This window comes from Phyllostomus discolor, chromosome X, assembly GCF_004126475.2.
Source record: "Phyllostomus discolor isolate MPI-MPIP mPhyDis1 chromosome X, mPhyDis1.pri.v3, whole genome shotgun sequence".
NCBI classification, from domain to species: domain Eukaryota; kingdom Metazoa; phylum Chordata; class Mammalia; order Chiroptera; family Phyllostomidae; genus Phyllostomus; species Phyllostomus discolor.
The window spans coordinates 56,536,590-56,560,031 of record NC_050198.1 but is presented as its reverse complement, the minus strand read 5'-3'; the positions used below and the strand labels follow the sequence as shown (position 1 = coordinate 56,560,031).

General features: G+C 35.2%; 1 protein-coding gene across 2 annotated transcripts in view; it reads left to right on the top strand.

Annotated features, from left to right (window-relative positions):
- Positions 1-22,958, top strand: part of RNF128 (ring finger protein 128) — a 132,551-nt gene extending 109,593 nt beyond the window's left edge. For both annotated transcript variants that reach the window (XM_028523222.2, XM_028523221.2), the window contains exons 3-7: positions 5,094-5,165; positions 12,400-12,482; positions 13,605-13,701; positions 14,499-14,667; positions 21,676-22,958. In XM_028523222.2, coding sequence (XP_028379023.1) covers positions 5,094-5,165; positions 12,400-12,482; positions 13,605-13,701; positions 14,499-14,667; positions 21,676-21,809 — 555 coding nt within the window. In that variant the 3' untranslated portion in view covers positions 21,810-22,958. The remainder of the gene's footprint in view (positions 1-5,093; positions 5,166-12,399; positions 12,483-13,604; positions 13,702-14,498; positions 14,668-21,675) is intronic.
- Positions 22,959-23,442: the final 484 nt, after the last annotated feature.

Genomic DNA, 23,442 nt, shown 5'->3' with positions numbered 1-23,442 from the left:
CTTTTTAGTTTGATGTAATCCCATTTGTTTATTTTTCCCTGTGTTTTCCTTGCCCTAGGAGAAATTTTAACCAAAATATTGCTACAAGAGATATCTGAGATTTTACTGCCTATATTTTCTTCTAGGATTTTTGTGGTCCCCCAACTTACATTTAAGTCCTGTGTTGATTTTGAGTTAATTGTTTTGTATGGTGTAAGTTGTGGTTTAGTTGAATTTTTTGTATAAGCCTGTCCAATTTTACCAACATCATTTATTGAAGAGAGTGTCTTTATTCCATTGTATGCTCTTGCCTCTTCTATCAAATATTAATTGACCATAAAAGCATGGGTTGATTTCTGAACTCTCTATTCTATTCCATTGACCTATCTGCATGTTCCTTTGACAGTACCAGGCTGTTTTGATTACAGTTACTTTTTAGTATAGTTTAGCTGAATATAGTTTTAGTATACTATAGTATCTGGTATTGTGAACCTTCCAACTTTGTTCTTCTTTCTCAAAATTGCTGAAACTATTTAAAATCTTTTTTGGTTCCATATTAATTTTGGGGATATTTGTTCTAGATCTGTGAAATTTTTCAGGAATTTCTTTGAATATATCATTTGGTAGTATGAACATTTGAATGATGTTAATTATTCCAGTCCATGAACACAGTATATGCTTCTACTTGTTTATGTTCTCTTCTATTTCTTTTCTCAGTGTCCTATAGTTTTTTGAGTACAGGTCTTTTACCCCCTGGTTAAGTTTATTCCTTGGTTCCTTATCTTTTTTTCTTTTTGTTGTAATGGTAAATTGGGATTGTTTCCTTAGTTTCAGTCTCTGGGAGTTCATTATTAGTGTATAAAAGTGCCACCCACTTGTGGATATTAATTTTGTATCCTGCTACTTTGCTGAATTTATTTATAAAATTAAGTAGTTTTTTTGGTGGAGCCTTAGAGTTTCTGTGTATATCATGTCATCTGTGGATAATGACAAGTTTACTTCTTCTTTCCCAATTTATATGCCTTTTATTTTTTCTTCTTATCTGATTTTTGTTGCTAAGACTTCTAGAATTATGTTTAATAAGAATGGTGAAATCAGACATCCATGTCTTATTCCTACCTTACAGGTTATATTTCACTTTTTATAAAAATAAGTGTATCTTGGAATCTCTTGCTATTAGTGCAGTGGTGAAATATTTAAAGCACTAACGGCAGTTTTGCAAATAAATTCCATTCAAGCTCCAAAAATACAGTCTGTGCTTCTTAACTAAATCACATGGCTCACATCTATATGTAAAGAAAAGGACTTTTTTTGTGAAAGCTCAGGAGTAGTTAACTGGAAATATCCAAGTTTTCTTTTAAAGGATTTTTTTATTCTAGGGCTGTTTTGTTAAACATTGATTTCTAGTGTGCTGGATGCGAATCTTTTATAAATTCTTTATAATCAAGTCCCCTGCTTGGAATCTTTTGGCATCTTGGTGTTTGCCCTGTATTTTTGCATCCCCTACTTTATATTAGCATTTATATTAATGTAAGTTCTCTTATCATTGGGATACACTTGGACATTACATTTAAAGCTTGCTTTCAATCCCATCCCTCAAACGACTTTCAATTAGTCTTGGATATAATATATATTTAACATTCATTCTTAATAAATTGATAAGCACTTATGCTAGAGATTCAGGCATTTCTATTGTGTTGAACTGAATATTTTGGAATAAGAAATCACACTATATAGACTTAACCAAGTAAATACACTAAAGTGTATCATTTCCTTGTCAGTGCATTTCTCCAATTATGTTGTACAGCTTCTTCATTAAGTCTAAATCAGAAGTGCTCTAAAGACAAAGTGTAAGATTATTGTCAAAGGCTCATCAACTACATGTTTTTCTTTTCCCATTTTCTCTTGCTTTATTTATCATCAACATTCTTCTAGTTTTGGCGTCTAAATATTTAAGTTCATGAACTATATGAAAAGAAAATAGTGACATTTGGAATTCTAGGCCAGGGTCCTATGGGCATACTGGTTGTTCACTTTAAGAACTTGCAACAATTTGACAAACCATAGAATTCAGGAGTTGGAAAAACTTCAAAAGATATTTGAGTTCTTGTAATAGGATCTTAGAATATGAAGAGTTCCTTATTGGAACTCTTCTTATTGGGACAGCTTTATCATTTAGAGGCTGCATGTTCTTTTGGACAAATTTTTTTGGTTGTTTTGTTTTGTTTTGTTTTGTTTTTTCCAAGCTACCATTTTCTCATCTTTAAAATGAGAGTATTATCTCTTTCAGGAGGTTGCTGTGAGGGTTAAAGGAGGTAACAGATATAAAAATATTTTTAAATCATAGAATAACTATATAAATATAAGGAAGTGATACTAGCTTCCTGCTCCAAGCTGCAGTGAAAAAAGATGGCTACCTTGATGTTGGAAAGAAAGACTTAACTTTGGTCTTCAGTGGGACTGACACTAACAACTCAGAGATTTTGAGCATGGCATTCCTCCTCTTTTGGCTTCAGTTTTGTTATGTCAGATTAGTTATCAGGCTAGGTGACCTCTAAGAATTCTAGTTCTCAAGATCCTAAATGTAGTTCCTTTTACTGTCACTCTATTATTTACTTATGATTCAAGCAACAAAATAGAAGGGAAAATATTTGTGCTTAAGATAAAGTGCCATCATAGAATTCTCCTTGTGAGTTGTGGGGTAACTTAGGACATGGCCCCTCCACAACCTCAGAGAACAGGTGGATGCATGGCCAGCATCCATAAGGACAAGGAAAACAGTCTGTATCTGGATGTTGCAGCCCTCTCAAGGCCCCTGTGCCTCAAAACTCCTGTGTTTATCATAAAGTGTAGAATTTTCACATGCAACTGCTGCTCCCTCCTCCCTCCCTAACCCTATAAATAGCACCAATGCTGGAGGCAGGGTGCATTCCATCTTGCACCAATTCACCACCATTGGTGCACTCCATGTAGAGTGAGTAACAAACGGCATGTCCATATCTGCTGGCTTCCAGGTGTTTCTTGTTGTTGTTTTTTTTTTCAAAATATCATGAACATAAGTGTAATCTCCTGGTTTGGAGTTCCTGTGTTACATGAGTTAACTCACAATTAAGTCCCAAAGTGAGAATAAGGGAGCCTCAATTAGTACTTCTTTCCTTCTGAGAACTAGGCCTTCCTATTAACTGTTTCTATTAAGTAACAATCAGAATTTTCTGCTGTTCCTGTGACAGCAAAGAAATAGTTTGACTAGTAATCTTTTTGAATTAAGACAAATACCTTTCACAAAATGATATCTGATATAGGAGGTAGGTTTGGGCAGTAATGAATTTGCTCACACACCTACATTCATGGATTATCCCATTCTGAAATATATTTGCTACAGATATATAAAAATGTGTTACAGGAACCTGTTACACATATTTTTGAGTAGTACTTTATATTTTCATTTAATAAACATTTTATTGCTCTGGGTGGTGTGGCTCAATGGATTGAGTGCTGGTCTGTGAACCAAAGGGTCACTGATTCAATTTCCAGTCAGAGCACATGCCTGGTTGCAGGCCAGGTCCCAAGTTAGGGGGCGCCTGAGAGGCAACCACACATTGATGTTTCTCTCCCTCTCTTTCTCCTTCCCTTCCCCTGTTTAAAAACAAATAAATAAAATCTTTAAAAATACTTTTTATTAAGTGTCTACTGTATGCAAGATGTTATACTACAGACTATTTAAATTATTTCTAATTTTCATATAACCTACTGCACACACTATCTCTATTCCACACAGCATCTATCCAGCTGTGACACCTGGCCTCTTCCTTGATTTACACATATATTTACTTGAGATATTCGTGTATAAAGTAGATTTTAATGAGACAGAAGATATTTTTACAGCATCACAAATAACTTCAGAGTAGCAATGACTGTCTCATACCACCTGGGACTTTTTTCTTTTGTCCAGTCCATTGTTTACTTTCTTCTTATCTTTCCCGCATCTCTCAGATTTTCCCTATACCCCCACTTTAGTTCTGATTTAATTATGTAAGACATTTTAGTCCGTATTCCCTATGTGAGCCTGGGGCTCACCTTTGCATGCCCAGACTCATGTAGGTACATGCTCAGTGGGAACAAAACAGTTCAACCACTCTCAGAAGCCACCCTCCTTATAAGGTGGTAGTGATTATAAACAGTAATTTTTCCAAAATACCAAATAACACTGTAAAGATTGGTATTATCCTCATTTTATAGATATGTAAACAATCTCAAAGAATTAATGACTTCTCCAGGATTATTTATTTAATAAGTAACAAAATCACATTTTGAATCTAGGTTCAATTGAATTTTAATTGTGTGTACTTTCTTCCAAGTGAGAAATGATTTTTAAAAGTGGAAAAGATACACTTTTAGGTTCTCTGAGCTTGAAAATAGGAAAACTGTCTTGAAAATTCATAGCATCTGAATCCATTTGGAATAGGGACATGTAGCTTTACCATCATAGCCCAAAGATGCTGTTTAAGAAGGTAGGGAAAAAGTTAAAAGTTTCAGTAATTTGAGAAATCCAGCCTGATAAATAGGACATTTATTATGGTTACCATATTTTTTGGACTATAAGATACACCTAGGTTTTAGAGGAGGAAAATAGGGGAAAAATTTTTGAAGCAAAAAATGTGGTAAAATATTTAATAATATAAATATAATAATATTTCACCAATGTAAATGTAAACAGAACTCAACAGCAGCATTAACAACCATTATTCCTCCCAAATTTGGGGCAGGGGAGGGGGTGCATCTTATAGTCTAAAAAATAAGGAAGAGGGAATTTCAGGGGAGAATGGGAAGGGTTTACAGAAACAAATTTAAAGGACACATGGACAAAAACTAGGGGGAGGGTGGTAATGGGAGGGAAGTGGGGAGGGTTGGGTGGGTGGGTTGGATTGGGAGTAAAAGGAAGAAAACTGTACTTGAACAATGATTAAAATAAAAAAATATAAATAAAAAACTACTGCAAATGTACATGAAAAACCTTTTAAAATGTATTTAACTGAATAAATATTTATTAATCTCTAACTTTACCATTATATTTTCTTAAAAATATTTTTTCTAATATCTATTTTTCATTACAGAGACAATTAAAGGCAGATGCTAAAAAAGCTATTGGAAGGCTTCAACTGCGCACACTGAAACAAGGAGACAAGGTATATTCATGACTTGAAAATGTTTTGTGTTTTAAAGCAACACTTAGCTGGTCATTGTGAAAGCTAAGTGTTCTTCCAAAGCAGTCTTTTCATTGGAATTTATAAATCTTACTGACTTTTAAAAATGTATTCAACGTTGGGGGTATGCTAAAAGTGGCCCCAAAGTTATCTAGGTCCTAATCCCTGGAACCTGTGAATGTTACTTTATATGGAAAAAAAGACTTTGAAGATGTGAATAAATTAAGGATCTTGAGATGGGGAGATTATTCTGGATTATCTAGGTGGGTCATAAATATAATCAATATCATGTTAGAGTGAGGAAGGGGGAGATTTGTCTATAGTACAGTAGGAAGCATGACAATGGAAGCAAAAGTTTAGGGTGATACCAGAAAGGTGCCATGAGCCAAGGAATGCACACACATCTAGAATCTGGAAAAAGGGGGGGGAAGGGATTCTCCCTTGAATCTTTCAGAAGGAGCATAGCACTGTCAACACTTTGATTTTTAAAATTATGATTTCCATGACAATGAGAGAATAAATTTGTGTTATTTTAAACCACTAAGTAAGAGTAATTTGTTTTAGAAACAACAGGAAGCTAATAGAGTGCTTTGATATAACTTTACTTGAAAAGTTAGGTTCAGATTTAGGACAGTTGAAAAATACCATCAATGTGTAAAACATATATCAAAGCTATCTATAGAACTTATTGAAATAAAAAATACCATTTATAATAGCATCAAAACCATTAGTTATAAATTTTATAAAATAGGTACAAGATCTATATGCTGAAAACTGCAAAACATGGAAAAAAGAAATCAAAGAGGACCTAAATAAATGGAGATATATACATGTGCATGACTCAGAAGACTCACTGTTGTCAAAATGTCAATCCCCCTGTCAAACAAATCTATAGATTCAATGCAGTTTCAATCAAAATCCTATTGGATCTTTTGTAGAAATTGACAAGTTGATTCTAAGCTTATGAGGAAAACAACTACAATAATCAAAACAATTTTTAACTTTCTCTTTATTGCTGACACTATTATAGATGTCCCTATACCTCCCCTTTGCCCACCTCCACCCAGCACCTGCTCCCCCTTCCCACTGGCTATCCCCTCACTGTGGTCTGTGTCTATGTGTCATGCATATATGCTCTTTGACTAATTCCTTCACCTCTGACAGCTCTCAGTCTATTCCATGTAGCCATACCTCTGTTTCTATTGTTTGTTAGTTTACAAGAGGGGACCCCAAAACCCAGAATTTATTTATAAAAAATTGTGTATTTATTCTTACATGTTTAAACTTCAGTCACCTTCAAAGTACTCTCCATTCCATTCAATACAGTAATCAAGGCTTTTTTCCACAGCTTAAAACAATTTTTGAATTTGTCGATTTTTGTGCCTTTTAGTGTTTCTGCTATTTTTTGTTCCACCCCTTCCATGTTGGCAAAACATCTCCCTTTGAGGACTTTTTTTTTTAATCTGAGGAAACAAACAAACAAAAAAGTTGCTCAGGGCAAGATTGGGCGAATAGAGGGGATGAGGCACAGGGGTTATGCTGGCTTTGGTCAAAAACTGCTGAACACTCAGCACTGCTGAGTGGGCAGTGGGCAGGTGTGCTCCTAAATCACCCATCATGAAATGGGTGGATATGTTGAGAGTCTTCAAAAAAATTTCACTGAAACCAAATGCAGCCTCTCACAACAATGCCAAATGGTACACTGATACAGATGGGTTTCTAGAACACTCACCTAGCAGGGGAAGCTTTTAGTAAAAGGGGCCTGCCCTCCAGAAGAGAATTCAAGGTTTTTCTTGGGTCCCACCTCATATTTTATTAGATTCCACACATAAGTGAGATCAACTTGTCTTTATCTTTCTCTGATTGGCATATTTCACTTAGCATAATAATCTGCAGGTCCATCCATTCTCACAAAAGGTAAGATTTTCTTCTTTTTACAGCCACATAGTATTCCATTGTGTAAGTATACCACAACTTTTTTATCCATTCATCTACTGATGGATACTTTGGCTGTTTGCAATTTTTATAAAGAAGAACCAACTGGATGACTAACATTACCTGATTTGCAGGGTTATTTTAAAGCTACAGTAGTCAAGATATTGTTGTATTGATATGATCTCATCTATAAGTGGAACCTAGTCAACAAAACAAACGAGCAACATAGAACCAGAGACATGGAAATAAAGAACAAACTGACAATGACCAGAGGGAGAGGGGCAGGATGAGGGGGACAACGGGGGAAAGAAGGGAAAGGGTTAAGTCAAAGAACATGTGTAAAGGACCCATGGACAAAGACAACAGGGGGCAGCAAGGATTGAGTGTGAGAGGGGAATGGGTAGGGCAGGGTAGAGTAATGGGGGGAAAATGGGGACAACTGTAATTGAACAACAATAAAAAATGTTTAAAAAGATATTGTGGTATTGGAGAAAAGAGAGATCTTTATTTAAATCAATGGTACAGAAGAGAGAGTCCAGAAATAGACCTACACATATATGATTCATTGATTTTGACAAATGTACCAATGCGATTTGATAAAGAAAGGATAGCCAATTGTTGGCTCTCCATATACAATGATTGAATATCCATATGTGAAAAGTGCACCTCAATCCATACTTTATGCACTTTGTAAAAATTAACTCAAAATGTATCACATGCCTAAATATAAAATATAGAACTATGAATTTTTATAAGAAAACTTCAGAGAAAAATATCTTCATTACTTGGGTTAGGCAAAGATTACTTTTTTATGTGATACCAAAAACATGTCCATTAAAAAAATGAGAAATTTGGCCCTAGCTGGTGTGGTTCAGTGACTTTGTCCTTGGGTTGTGGGCTAGGTCCTCAGTAGGGGGCACGTGAGAGGCAGCCACACAATGATGTTTCTCTCCCTCTCTTTCCCCCTCCCTTCCCCTCTGTTTAAAAATAAATAAATATATGTATATATATATTTTAATGCAAAATTTAACCATCAAAATTAAGAGTTTTTGCTCTTTAAAGCCAGTGTTAACAGAATGAAAAGACAAGCAACAGACTAGGAGAAAATATTTGCAAATCCCATACCTGATAAAAAGCTGTATCCAGAATATACAAAGGACTGTCAATACTCAACATGAAAAAAATCCAGTGAAAAGTGGGCAAAACAGACATTTTACCGAAGAATACCGAAGATGCTCAATATCATTAGTCATTAGGGAAATACAAATAAAACCACAGTTAGATACCACAGCACATTCATTAGAATGGCTAAAACCAATATAACTGACAACACCAAAAGCTTGGCCAAGATGTAGAAAAATTATAACTCTCAAAAATTTCCTGGTGAGATTGCAATGTATAGCCAGTTTGGAAACAGCTTGGCAAATTTTTATGAAACCAAATATACACTTTCCGAACAACCCAGAAATCTCACTAATAATATTTACCCTAGAGGAAAAATATGTTCACATAAAAACTTGTACACAATTGTTTGGCTTTATTAATAATTACCAAAAAATGGAAAAGAACCCAAATGTCCTTCAAATGGTGAATGTAAAAACAACTGTGGTACATTCATATCCCGGAATACTATTTAGCAATTTAAAGGGAAGGGACCCCATCAATACACATAATATGGATGAATCTCAAATGCATTAAGTGAAAGAAGCCAGAATCAAATGCAGGAGTCCATTTATATAATATTCTGGAAAAGCCAATAGTATAGGAACTGAAAACAGATCAGTGGTTGCCAGAGGGTGGGGATGAAAGGAGAGGATAACTACAAACAGATACAGGGGAATTTGTTGAGGTAATAAAACTATCTTGATTGTGGTGGCAATTAAGTGACTGTATACTGGTATGAATTTGCAAAACTGTATAGTAAAAAGTGAACTTTAGTGTATGTGAATTATATTTTAATTTTCTTTACATTTTCAGCAGTGGTTTTATTTTATTTTATTTTTAATCATATTTTATTGATTATACTATTACAGTTGCCCCAATTTTTCCCATTTTCCCCCATCCACCCAGCACCCTCCACTCTCTCATGTATCCCCACACCATTGTCCATGTCCTTGGGTCATGCATATAAGTTCTTTGGCTACTCCATTTCCTATACTGTACTTTACATCCCCATGGCTATTCTGTAACCACCTATTTGTACTTCTTAATCCCCTCACATTTTCACCCATTCCACCATGCCCCCTCCCATCCAGCAACCATCAAAATGCTCTCCATATCCATGATTCTGTCTCTGTTCTTGCTCGCTTAGTTTGTTTTTTAGATTCAATTGTTGATAGATGTGTATTTATTGCCATTTTATTGTTCATAGTTTTGATCTTTTTCTTTCTTAATAAGCTCCTTTAACATTTCATATAATAATGGTTTGGTGATGATGAACTCCTTTAGTTTTTTTCTTGTCTTGGAAGCTCTTTATCTGCCCTTAGATTGTAAATTATATCTTTGCTGGGTAAAGCAATCTTGGCTGTAGATTTCTGCTGTTGATGACTTTGAATATTTCTTGCCAATCCCATCTAGCCTGCAAAGTTTCTTTTGAGAAGTCAGCTCACAGTCTTATGGAAAGTCCCCTATAGGTAACTAACTGCTTTTCTCTTGCTGCCTTTAAGATTCTCTCTTTATGTTTAACCTTTTTCATTTTAATTATGATGTGTCTTGGAGCAGGCCTCTTTGCATCCATCTTGTTTGGGACTCTCTGTGCTACCTAGACTTCCATGTCTGTTTCCTTCACCAAATTAGGAAAGATTTCCTTCATTATTTTTTCAAATAGAATTCCAATTTCTTGCTCTTTCTCTTCTCCTTCTGGCACCCCTATGATGCAAATGTTGGAGCACCTGAAGTTGTCCCAGAGTCTGATTATAGTATCTTTGTTTTTTTTTAAAGTTGTTTTTCTTCTTGTTCTGATTGGTTGTGTTTTGCTTATGTTCCAAATCATTGGTTTGATTCTTGGCTTCATCTACTCTACTATTTCTCTACAAATTTTCTTTATTTCGATTAGTGTATCCTTTGTTTCTGACCGGGTCTTTTTTATGCTGCTGCAGCCTTCACTAAGTTCCTTGGCCATCCTTATAACCAGTGCTTTGAACTCTGCATCTGATAGATTGCTTATCCCCATTTTATTTAGTTCTTTTTCTGGAGTTTTGATTTTTTTTTTTTTAATTTGGGCCATGTTTCTTTGTGTCCTCATTTTGGCAGCCTCCCTGTTTGTTTCTATGTATTAGGTAGCACTGCTTTGACTCCCTGTCTTGGCAGTGTGGCCTAATAGAGTAGGTGTCCTGTAGCACAGCTTCCCCTATCACCCAAGCTGCGTACTTGAGGTATGCCCTTCATGTGGGCTGAGTACACCCTCCTCTTGTAGCTGATCCTTGGTTGCTGTTGGCAGGTCAATAGGAGGGATTTACCCAGTCCAGTCAGCTGCAAATATAGGTTGTGTTCACTGACCACCAACCTCTGCCCTCTGTGGAGGATCAGCTGTGCAGGGGCAGGGTGGTGGTGCTCTGACAGGATCTGTAGCTATCCACTAGGTGCACAGGCCATCGAGTTTCCCAGGTAGTGTAGGACAAGGCCAGTCCCCACCTGTGTTTTGTCAGGGGCCACCCTGCTTAAGCTGTAAAGCAATCTGAGATGGTTGCTGTTGGTGCCATGCCTTGGGCCACTTAGCAAGACGTACAGGGGCTGGTGGCTCCCTGAGCCTGGCTGTTGCTTGTTTGAAAGGATTTAGGAACTTGTGAAGCATGAACCAAGACTACCAATTCCTATGGAAAAGCCACTGTTAACAGCTGTAAGTTGGGTGGAATGGAGCCTCACAGGATCTCCAGGGTGAGTCAAACAGTGTTACCCAGGTTGGTGGAGTCTCAGATATGGCATCCACCTGCCAGCTCTGTGGATCTGTGGGAGGAGGGTTCAGAAAAGGGACAATGGCCTCTGCCTACCTTTCTGCCTGGGAAAAAGCTATCCCCCAGCTCTCAGCCTGATGCCAGACATTTCAGTTCCTCACGTATACCACTGGTGCCTTTCAAGGTGCTGCCCTGGTGCTGGAGCTCAGAGGGAGTGAGTCTGAGTAAGTTTGTGTGTGGGTTTTTTTAAGAGGAACTACTTGGGACTTGAGAAGTTTCTTCCACTGATTCAATCCCTGCTAGTTTTTGCAGCCGGAAGTTATGGGCACTTACTTCCTGGCAGTGGAATGCTGGGCTGGGGAGCCTGGTGTGGGGCTGGTACTCTGCTCCCAAGATATCCCTCCCAAATTTTTATCCACCACACATGGATGTGGGTCCAGCCCATTCCACATCTCAACCCCTCCTATCAGTCTAGATGGATGTGGTTTCTTTAGTTCCATTATTGTCAGACTTCCATTCAACTCAATTTCTGATGGTTCTGAGTGATGGTTGTTCTATAATTTAGTTGTAATTTTGATGTGGTTTTATGAGGAGGCAAGAAGTGTTTACTTATGCCACAATCTTGACCAGAAGTCTTAATTTTCTTTACATGGTACAACATAGCTAAAGAATTGTACAAATTGCATTTTGTAAATTCTAAAACTAGAAAAATGTTTAAATTAGTGCTACACATTTCTGTTTGGGCTATTCCCATTTTGGTTGACTTTATATTTTACTCTTTTTACTTGTTATTGAATTTATTGGGGTGACACTGGCTAACAAAATTATACATGTTTCAAGTGCACAATTCTATAACACATCATCTATACACTGTATCGTGTGGTTCACCACCCCAAGTCAAGTCTCCTTTCATCACCATTTATTCTCCCTATACCCTCCTCCACTGGCTTCCACCAGTCCCCCTTATAGTCACCACACTGTTGTCCATGTCCATCAGTTCTCTTTGTTTCATTTTTACATTTTAAGTCTAAATACTTTTTATTTTAAATTTCAATTATATAATGTATCAACTATAGTCACCATGTTTTACATTAAATCCTCAGACCTTATAACTGAATGTTTATACCCTTATACCAACTTCTCTGCATTTCTTCCACTCCCAGCACCTAGCAACCACTTTTCTACTCTGTTTCTAAAGTTTCACTTTTCTTCAGATTCCAATTAAGACAAAATAATTTTAAATTGCTTATTTAAAATAGTCATTAGTGATATGATATTCCTCCTTCTATAGGACTTAATACAATTTAAATACATGTATTTATGATGTTGCTTTGTAGTTTAATGTATTGTTTTTATCTAGCAGAGTAATAATAACTATTTGCTCATAGGAAATTGGCCCTGATGGAGATAGTTGTGCTGTGTGTATTGAACTATATAAACCAAATGATTTAGTGCGCATCTTAACCTGCAAGTAAGTTTGATTTCCATTTATATTATCAATAAGAATAGCTGATTTACAGAATTGATTGTAATGAGGGAAACTATTTTGAATATTTCCAAATTGATGTATTTAATTTAAATTGTTTTTATTTAAATATAGGAGAATGCTTAATTTTTAAATATCATTGAAATTACTGTAAGGCTAATTGTATAAAGTTTCCATAACCCAGTACATTTAGGAAAATTGTTCCATGTAAATTGAGAACCTAGTCAGCACCATAATTTATTTGTATATACACACACATACTGGATTATTTACATTCATTCTAAAAATCCTATTAAGGAAAAAAAACATAAAACCAACTTATTATCACCTATTTGGAAGTCTTTATTCTTTTTTTTACCCCTTTTTGAAAGTTTTCTTAACCCTCTTTCTTTTAGGTATTAAATAGTGGTTCTCTTGGAATGCATTACATTGCCTAAAGTATCAGCACTGTGTTGTACTCAGTACAATATTGTACTATATTATTGGGAATGACTGAACATACCATGTTACAGTTAGGGAATGACAAGATAATTAAGATATGAAATACTGAACAGTCTTAGATCAGCAGCATCTTAGTCATTTTTCAAGTAATAAATACTGCAACTATTTCTTTTTAACTAGAGCAATGAGGCTTTTATATTTAAAAATACTGTATTATGCAATTTCCAAATTTTTCTTCTGTGGCTCTTTCTTAGTATTTATGCTGTAATGTAGCAATTTTGAACCAGTGTGCTTCAAGAATTTTTAAAACATGCAAAACCTGACTGTTTAGTCACGGGCATTGACCTCTTCCCATAGATTGTCAAATAAAAGCTGACAATAGCCAACATAACCACAGCTATCTAGTGTGAATGAATCAAAATTATACCTATTTTTTGTCAGGCAAAAAATATGTTTTAGTGTGCTGCAGAATTTTAGTAATTAGTTTATACATGCCATGAGATGAAAAAGACTGAAAACCACTACTGTAATAGTGTGTTTAAAAGAAAAAAAAAGCATCTGTTAAAATATGAACTAAAATTATAGGGTAACCTGTAGTATATTAGGCAAAGTGTTGTTGCTATTTCACAACTGATAAATAAGTTATGTGTTTTTTTCCTTCATTAGCCATATTTTCCATAAGACATGTGTTGACCCATGGCTGTTAGAACACAGGACTTGTCCTATGTGCAAATGTGACATACTCAAAGCTTTGGGAATTGAGGTAAACATTACTAAACTATTTATATGAGGAAACTTAAGCAATGCATTATTTATGTACCTGAACCTTCAGGAGAATAACATGCTTATTTTAGCTTTGTAATGTGTTATACTTACAGTTTATATCCAAAGTTGGACCTGCTTATGTCATGTCCATTTTTATTCCCGACCCCTTTTCTCAAATGTACTTGGTTTTTGGTCAGAATTTGAAGTAATAACCTTATAAACTACCAGCTGGCTTCTGATACCCCTTTCTCATTGTTTTACTGTCTTACTATTCCATAGCAACCAAACTTGTAGCTTAATGGGCTTGTATAGTTCCAGAAAGTATAATAAATATTAAATTTTATTTGGTAAATGAAAAATAAAAAGTACCTCTTCCACAGTACAAACAACAGAGAATCAAGCTAAAAAAAAAAAAAAAAAAAAACTCTTCCTGATTGTAGGAGATATATAGAATAACATGATTCTCAGTTCCCTATGGAACAGCATGAGGTTTTCTTTTTAATTGTCTACCTTGTACCAGGCATTATATTATGAAGTGCTAGGATCACTCAGATGAATATGTCAGGTGTGATGAAAATCTGTTTGTAACACCTTTTGACCCATTGGTGGACCCATTTACTCCAACTACTCTGGCTGGGACCAGCAAGAGATTTTTGTGATTATTAAAAGGGATTTTAGTTTTAAAAGGTTAAAAGCATTGCTGTAATAAGTCACCTATGAATAAACATTGTATGGTATGTTAAAGAAAAGCATATAGTCTGACAGTCTTTTAATTTGTTCAAATGCCTTTCAAAGGTAGATGTTGAAGATGGATCAGTGTCTCTACAAGTCCCTGTATCCAATGAAATATCCAATAGTGTCTCTCCTCCTGAAGAGGATAATCGCAGTGAGACTGCATCATCTGGATATGCTTCAGTTCAGGGAGCAGATGAACCACCTTTGGAGGAACATGTGCTGTCAGCAAGTAAGCACCATGCTGAGGATCAAAGTGCCCTACAAATAATCCATTGTGGATCTTAGCATTTGTTCCACTCATCCATCAATACACTTTAGATTTTTTCTATGAACAATGCAATGCAGTATGTACCCCCACATTAACTTAATATACATATTCAAATGTACCTGAAACATGAAATATTGAACACATTAGGAATGTGATTATTCACAGAAGAAAAGGTTTTATTGGAAAGCTTCTCTGATTCATTTAAGCACTGTCTTGTTAATTTACAGAGGGTAAGGAGAAACTTCAAACTTCAGAAGCCATTGTTTATTGCACACCAATCAGAAATTAGGAAAGGAGTTCTGAAATGATGAAATTGAATTCAATTTCCAAAAGCTTGATTTATATATAACTTCTCAGGAACCCATCTTTTGCACAAATTGAAATTTTAAGAATAGTATGTGCTGCCACCTGTTGATTATTTATCATGAAATGAACAAATCTTGGAAACTAAAACTGAATACAGTAGTATCCCCTCATCCATGGTTTCGCTTTCCATGGTTTCAGTTGCCCACAGTCAACCACAGTCTGAAAATATTAAATGGACAATTCCAGAAATAAGCAGTTCATAATTTTTAAACTGTGCACTGTTCTCACTACTGTGGTGAAATCTCACACTGTATAAGCTCCTTGCCCATTAGTCACTTAGTACCCATATTGGTTATAAGATCGACTGTCATACTGCAGTGCTTGTGTTCAAGTAACCCTTATAATAGCCTAATGCTATGTCATAATACCTATGTCATTCAACTCACTCAATCTGATCACATAGGCATTGTATCATCTCACATTGTAAGAAGAAGGGTGAGTGCAATACAATAAGATAAGTGAGAGCATATTCACATGACTTTTATTACAGTATAGTTATAATTGTTCTATTGTATTAATTGTTGTTGATCTTTTACTTGTGCCTAATTTATAAATTAAACTTTATCATATGTATGTACACAGAAAAAAAAACTTAGTTTATATAGAATTCAGTGCTATCTGCAGTTTCAGGCATCTACTAGGGGAGCTTAGAACATATGCCCTGCAGATTAGAGGGGACTACTGTACATTATTTTTAAATTCATATCAATCAGAATTGCAACTTAGTAATATCATAGCAATAAAGAAATTTTAGGGAATTCTGTTAATTTTTTCTTAGAAAACCTCTGTAAAATTTTTCCATCTTAAGCTTTTACCTTTCTTATGGCTTGGATTTTTTTCTTAATCCTCATTTTGAGATAAATTTTGGCATAAAGTTGAAGAAAAACTAAATGCCAAGATGACTTGTGATATGTCAAATGTTAGCTTCTTATGACATAAACCTTTGTCCTCTGTAGGCTTATCAGTGCCATAGGTACCATTTCTGAAAATGTCCCTAAGAATAATATACAAATACAAACCATTTATTTTGTGTAATCTAATCTTCAGACATATCCTAGAGTATAAAATCATCATAAGAATCTTAATAATCTCTGGATTATTCTTCCTATAATAGGAAATCATTGTCTATTTGCCCCAGATGAGATTTTGTACCCCTAACTGTGTGGTAATAGAATTCAGTGAAGATAAAGGAGAGTGTACAAGATAATTCAGTTTATTGCTAGGCTTGTTTTAAAAAGTTCCAACCTATATCTTTTGGTACTCTGTTCTTCCTGTGGGGGCAGGTGGTAAGCAGAACAGTTTTTGCAGAGAATTTGAGAAATAAATGAAATGATGATCCATGTTTCACTTCCTATATTCTTCACAAGGATGAATGATAGTAACACCTACCCAAGTGCCTCAAACCTGAAACAAGGGAGGTACTATCACTTTGTCCTTGATTCTTCTCTCTTCTTTTTTCTATTGAATCAATATCCTTTTTCTCTAATTCATTTCCTAACTCCAAATCTTTATTCCACAGTCATAGTTTGAGCCACTATCTTTTCTCTGTCCATTCTTTCCAGCCTTCCTCCTCCAAGAATTGGGGAAGACTAGTCTAACTCCTGTTCCTCTAAAACTTGCCACTCTTTGAGAAGGCTCACTTGACTTGCATATGTGACCCTACTGTCTGCTTCTGTAGAAGTTCTATCATTGCACTTACTGCACTGAATTATATTAAAACTTTTTAAAGTTACTTTGGGTAGGGACAGCATCTTATTATTCACTGTTTTATATCTGCACCTAGCACAGTCTGCCACATAATAGATACTCAAATGAGTGTTGAATGAATGACCACCTAGAATAGATTTAATTTTAAATGTGATTATGTATCACTACTTCAGGTACCTTGCCTATTAACCACTGATTATTATGATGATAGTTGATTTAAATAACTTTGTAAACACATAATTGATTTGTTTATGTCTATGTGTCCTATCATTGTGCTAAATTCTATTAAGAGCACTAGTTTTCAAACTTAAGCATGCATCAAATCACCTGGAGGGTTTGCTAAAACAGGGGTGCTACCACCAGTTTCTGACTCTGTAGATTTGGGTTGGGACGTGAGAATTTTCATTTCTAATAAGTTCTCAGGTAATACTGATGCTGCTGGTCCAGGGACACTTTGAGGACCACTAAATAGAGGTCTTAGTTCTTAAACTTGGCTGTAGATTAGAATTACCCAAAGAAACTCTAAACATTGCTGATGCTTGGGCTGTACCCCAGTATGGTTAGATCAGATCCATGAGGCATAGGAACCAAGAACAGTTTAACAAATTTTTATTAATTTTAATTTGAAATAGTTTCAGGTTAACAGAAAAGCTTCAAGAATAGTACAAAAATGCCCATATACCCATCACATGACTTTTCCAAATGTTAAGATTTTATATAACCATATGCAATGATCAAATCCAGGAAATTAACTGATAAGATACTAACTAAATGACAAATGTTACTCAAATTTCATCAGTTGACCCACTAATGTTCTTTTTATGTCCCAGGATCCCACATTACATGTCCTTTTCCCCCAGATTTATTGAGATATACATACTTGATAGATAACATAGTTTCAGGTGTACAACATGCTGATGTGATACACATATATATTGCAGAATAATCATAAAACTTTTACATGTGAAAACATTTAAGATCTACTCTCTTAGCAACTTTGAAGTATATAATACAGTATTGTTAACTATAGTCACCATTTGGTACAATAAATCCCCAGAACTTATTAATCTTATAACTGGAAGTTTGTACTCTTTGATGAACATTTCCCCATTTCCATTAATTCCCAGTCCCTGGCAACCACCTCATACTCTCTGTTTCTATGAGTTTGGCTTTTTATAGACTCCATATATAAGTGAGATCATATAGTTTTGTCTTTCTCTGTTTGATTTGTTTCACTTAGCACAAAGCCCTCTAGGTCTATCTATGCCACTGCAGATGGTGTGGTTTCCTTATTCCTCACTTCTGAACAATACCCTGTATATAATTTTCTTTATCTCTTCATCTGTCAGTGAACACTTAGATTGTTTTCACATCTTGGCTATTGTGAATAACACTGCAGTGAACATGGAGATACAGATATCTCTTCAAGATAGTGATATGATTTCCTTCAGATCAATATCCAGAAGTGGGATTGCTGGGTAATATGGTAGTTCTATTTTTAATATTTTGAGGAACCTCCATACTGTTTTCCATAGTGCACCAATTTACATTCTCACCAACACATCGTCACCAACACATACCTTCTGTCCTTTTGATAATAGCTATTCTAATATCTTACTCAAATAACAATATATCATTTTGGTTTGGCTTTGTATTCCCCTGATGGTTAGTGATATTGAACATCTCTTCATGTAATTGTTGGCCATTCATATGTATTCTTTGAAAAAGTATGTATTCAGTTCCTCTGTCCATGTTTTAATTGGATTATTTGGTATTTTGCTATTGAGTTGTATGAGTTCCTTATATATTTTGGATGTTAATATCTTATGTAATATGTGATTTGCAAACATCTTCTCCCATTCTGTAAGTTGCCTCTTCATTTTGTTGATTGTTTATTTTGCTGTGCAAAAGCTTTTTATTTTTCTGTAGTCTCACTTGTTGATTTTTGCTTTTGTTCCTTGTGTTTTGGTGTCATGGCCAAAAAATTGTTTTGAGACCAATGTCTAAGAGCTTTTTCTCTATGTATTCTTCTAGGAGTTTTATGGTTTCAGCTCTTATGTTTAAGTCCTTAATCCATTTTAGTTCATTTTTGTGAGTAGGGGTCCAGTTTCATTCTACTGCATGTGAATATAGTTTACAGAATACCATTTATTGATAAGACTCTGTTTTCCACATTGGGTGTTCTTGGTTCCTGTGTCAAAAATAAGTTGACTGAATATACATGGGTTTATTTCTGGGCTCTCACTTCCCTTCCATTGATCTATGTGTCTGTTTTTATGCCGGTATCATATATTTTAATTATTATAGCTTTGTAGTATAGTTTGAAATCAGGAAGTGTGAAGCCTCCCATTTTGTTCTTCTTAGGATTGCTTTTTCTATACAGGCTTTTCTATGGCTATATATTAATTTTAAGATTTGTTAATATATCTGTCAAAATGCCATTGGAATTTTGATAGGGATTCCACTGAATCTATAGATGGCTTTGAGTAGTATGAAAATTTCAACAATATTAATTGTTATGCTCCATGAACATTGGATCTTTTCATTTATCTATGCCTTCTTCATGTTGTTCACCAGTGTTTTATAATTTTCATTTACAAGGTGTTTTTTTTTTTTTACTTCTTTGGTTAAATTTATTCATAAGTATTTTGTTGTTTTTGATGCTATTGCAAAAGGAATTTTCTTTATTTCTATTTCAGATGTTTCATTGTGTATAGAAATGCACTAATGATTTTTGTATTTTGATTTTTTATCCTGCAACTTTACTGAACTCATTAGTTCTAACTGTCCTTTAGTGTAATCTTTAGTGTTTTCTCTATATAAGGTCATGTCATCTGGAAACAGATAATTTTACTTCTTCCTTTTTGATTTTGAGGGCTTGTTTCACTTTCTTGACAAATTTCTCTAGCTAGGATTTACAATACTATGTTGTATAGGAGTGGTAAGAGTGGGCACCCCTGTATTTGTTGTCCGTGGAACAGCACCAGAATGTTCCCATAGAGTGGACCTCATTTCAGCAACCTGGGTACTTGAGTTCTAGCTAAGAAAAATGTCAGAGCCAAGACTTAAACTATAAGACAAAGTTTATTTAGTAAGTTACAGAGATAGAAGAGAGCTGTAGAAGAAAGAGGCTCAGGAAACAAATTACAGAGGCAAAAGAAGGGCCCTTCAAGCCTTGGGGGAAGAAGAGGAGGAGAAGAAAGGCACAGTGGTGGGGGTGGGAGGTGGGGGTAGAGGATGAGCATGTTCACAAGAGAGAGAGGGAGGGAAAGCCACGTTGGGTCTTCCTCATAAGTGCTTTTAAAAATGTGGATTTTAGTGGAGGTCCCAGCAGAGTATCTCAATAGAATGTTCATCAGCTTTCTAGGTGTCTCCTTTCAGAGGTGTGGTCTCTAATGATTGGTTGGTGCCAGGGGCAGGGGTTCATTAGTCAATACATCTGGTCCTGGTGTCAGCTGTGGCATCTCTCCATCTGGTTTTGCTGCTTTTCTGGACCTGGAGCTGAAACACAACTGAGGCTTAGATGTATTTGCTGTAGATCAGGAACTCATTGTCCTTGGACCTTAAAGCTGAAGAGCTATTCTCCAGCCACCTTGGTAGTTCATCCTCTAAAGGGGTCTAACCACATGACTAGCAATATACCAGGGAAGGAAAGATCAGGGGAGGGTCTGAACCACATGGCCAGAGCTATGAAAGATCAGGGGGTCTAAACCACATGGCCATCAATATGCTAAAGGTGTAAAAGTTACGCTGGGGGTGAGGCTCTTATTTTCCCAGGTTTTCCCCTTGCTATGGCACTTGGACTTTCTGCCCTGGTGATCTTCTGTAGCTAGCCTATCGTCCTTGCTCTGCTCATGTCTGTGTAACTGCCTACCACAGTCTTATTCCTGGTTTTAGAAGAAAAGCTTGCAGCTTTTCATCTTTGAGTAAGGTATTATCTGTTGGTTTGTCATATATGGCTTTTATTATATTTAGGTATGTTCCTTCTATACCTAATTTGTTGAAAGGTCCACATTGTATTTAATTATAATGTCTTCTTAGTTTCTAAGCCATGATTATTCCTTAGTCTTTGTCTTTCATTACTTTGACACTTTTGAAGACTATAGGTCAGGTATTTCATAGAATATCAAACTACTGTGTTCCAATGTTACTAAGTTAGTTCGTTTCTTTCCCACTATCTTCAGGATGGTTATTTTTTCATCATTAATATAATTATGTTCATTTGTTACCATTTGCATTTCATTTTGGCAATCTCCCCAACATCATGGTTGTTGTTTTGTTTTGTTTTGTCTATCTGTGCATTTGAGAAAGAACAGGTAATTTTTTTCAAGTGCCCAGGTGATTGAAATATGAACCTAGGTTTAAGAACTGTTATATTTAGGATAGAAAAACAGAAGAAAATGTAACTTTTGCTCTTAATGGGGCTATAATCTAGTAAAAGTAAGCACACATGTGAATCAAAAATCAGTAGTTATAGCCCTGGCTGCTGTGGCTCAGTGGATTGAGCACCAGCCTGCAAACCAAGGGGCTACTGGTTCAGTTCCCAGTCAGGGCACATGCCTGGGTTGTGGGCTGGGCCCCCAGCTGGGGTCATGCAAGAGGCAACCACACATTGATGTTTCTCTCCCTTTCTATCTCCCACCTTTTATCTAAAAATAAATAAAATCCTAAAAAAAGAATGTTAAAAATGAGTAATTGTAAATATTATAATAATGCCATAGGTGCTTCTATGTAAGACATGGTATAAATCATATAATTATTAAAGGAACGGGGAATAAATATATAATCAGAGTATTATGGAATTAGAAAAGAAAGACTTATTACACATGAATGTTGAATTCTGTCTGAAAGAAGAGAAGGGTAGAATCATTATAAAATTGTTATTTCTTTCTAAAGATGAAAATCTACAGTTGGTAAACCATGAAGCATGTTCCATGACAGTGGATGTTGTTCCTCATGTTGACAACCCAACCTTTGAAGAAGATGAAACTCCTGATCAAGAGACAGTTGTTCGAGAAATTAAATCATAAAATCTGTGTCAATAGAAATCTTGAGCCTTTAGTAATAACAGATCTGCCAATTAGGGCCTAGTTTCTTATTAATGAACCTGATAGATTTAATAAAGTAAGAATGCAATGGAAAGTGCTGAGATGACTAATATTATGGTATACTTTAATGGCTTTAAATATTTAACCTGTTAACTTTTTTCACAAACTCAATATATTATTTTTCATAGTTTCCTCTCAATAATAATAGCAAGATTTTTAAACATTCAAAACTCTCTTCAAATATAAGTCATGTTTTTCATTTATAACAATTTTCTTATAAAAATATGTTGTTTTTAAAATGTGAAATAGCTGTGATCATTTTGTTTTATGATAGTACCTTAGTTAAAAAATACTACTATTTTAGCTTGGGCTGTATGTGTCAGGTTTTTCTCCAGGTGCTTATGTTGATCTGGAATTGTATTATAAAAAGCGATGCAAACTTAAGCTAAGACTTCATGAAATGTCTATTTAAGCTACATTGAGTTGATAGAACAAAATAAAAGCAAAATAATCATTTTAATTCTTATTTTTATATTAGGTTAAATGTACTTCATGTTAAGTGTTGAGCATAGTTTATCAGAGAATATGGACTGGACTGGATCAGTTGGTATATTAGTGCACTAATGTGACACAAAATTACAGACAAAAAGTTTCCTTACAAAACTGTAACAATTTCAAAAGTAGAGTTATCATACTATTTGAAAAGGATAAGCTGAGTGTACATTTTACCTAAATGGGCTAAAATCACAGTAGCTAAACTAAAATTCTGTCCATGTAGCTATAAATTTTGTGAATGCATTTTCTTGGTGTTTGAAAAAGAATTGGGGGAGGGGGAAGAATTCCAGGTGCCTTAATAAAAAGTTAGAAGCTCCATCCACCAAAGTTAAATAGAGCTATTTAAAAATGAACTTTATTTGTATTCTGTATGGCTTATCTTTTTAGTTTTGTTTCCAGTGCAAATTCCAGCAGAATTTAAGCAAAGGCAGAACAGACATGTATTTTTGTTTCCTAAATGTAGAACAGATGAAACCATTGCATTCTTGTACACTGATTTGAAATGCTGTAAATATGTCCTGATTTGTATTGATTATCTTTAAATATAAAGTGTAAATAAAATATTATAATAAAATATTGTATCTGGTGTTTAGTTAAACAGTCCTGAACTAACATTTGATATATAAGGTCTGTCTAGAAAAACTCCAACCATTGTTAATATGAGAACAGTATGTATGACATCAACATTACCTGGCAGCCAAGGAGAGTGGACTGGAATGCACATGTATGAACAATGATAGTTTCACTGTACTAGTCAGTGGGGGCAGTAGACTTTGAGTAGGCATGTATACTGTGTGGCTGTAGCATTCCAAATGACTGAGCCAGTAGAGCAACAAACCTGCATCAGATTTCACATTAAGCTTCAACATTCCTTCACAGAAACTATTTGATGATTCAGAAGGCTTCAACTATGGGCAACTGGTGATTGGCTACTTCATCATGACAATATGCCCACTCATGCATCATGTCTCGTGTAGAGTTTTTTGGTAAAACATCAAATTATGAAGGTGACTCAGATCCCCTACAGCCCAGATTTGGTGCCCCAAAACTTCTGGATTTT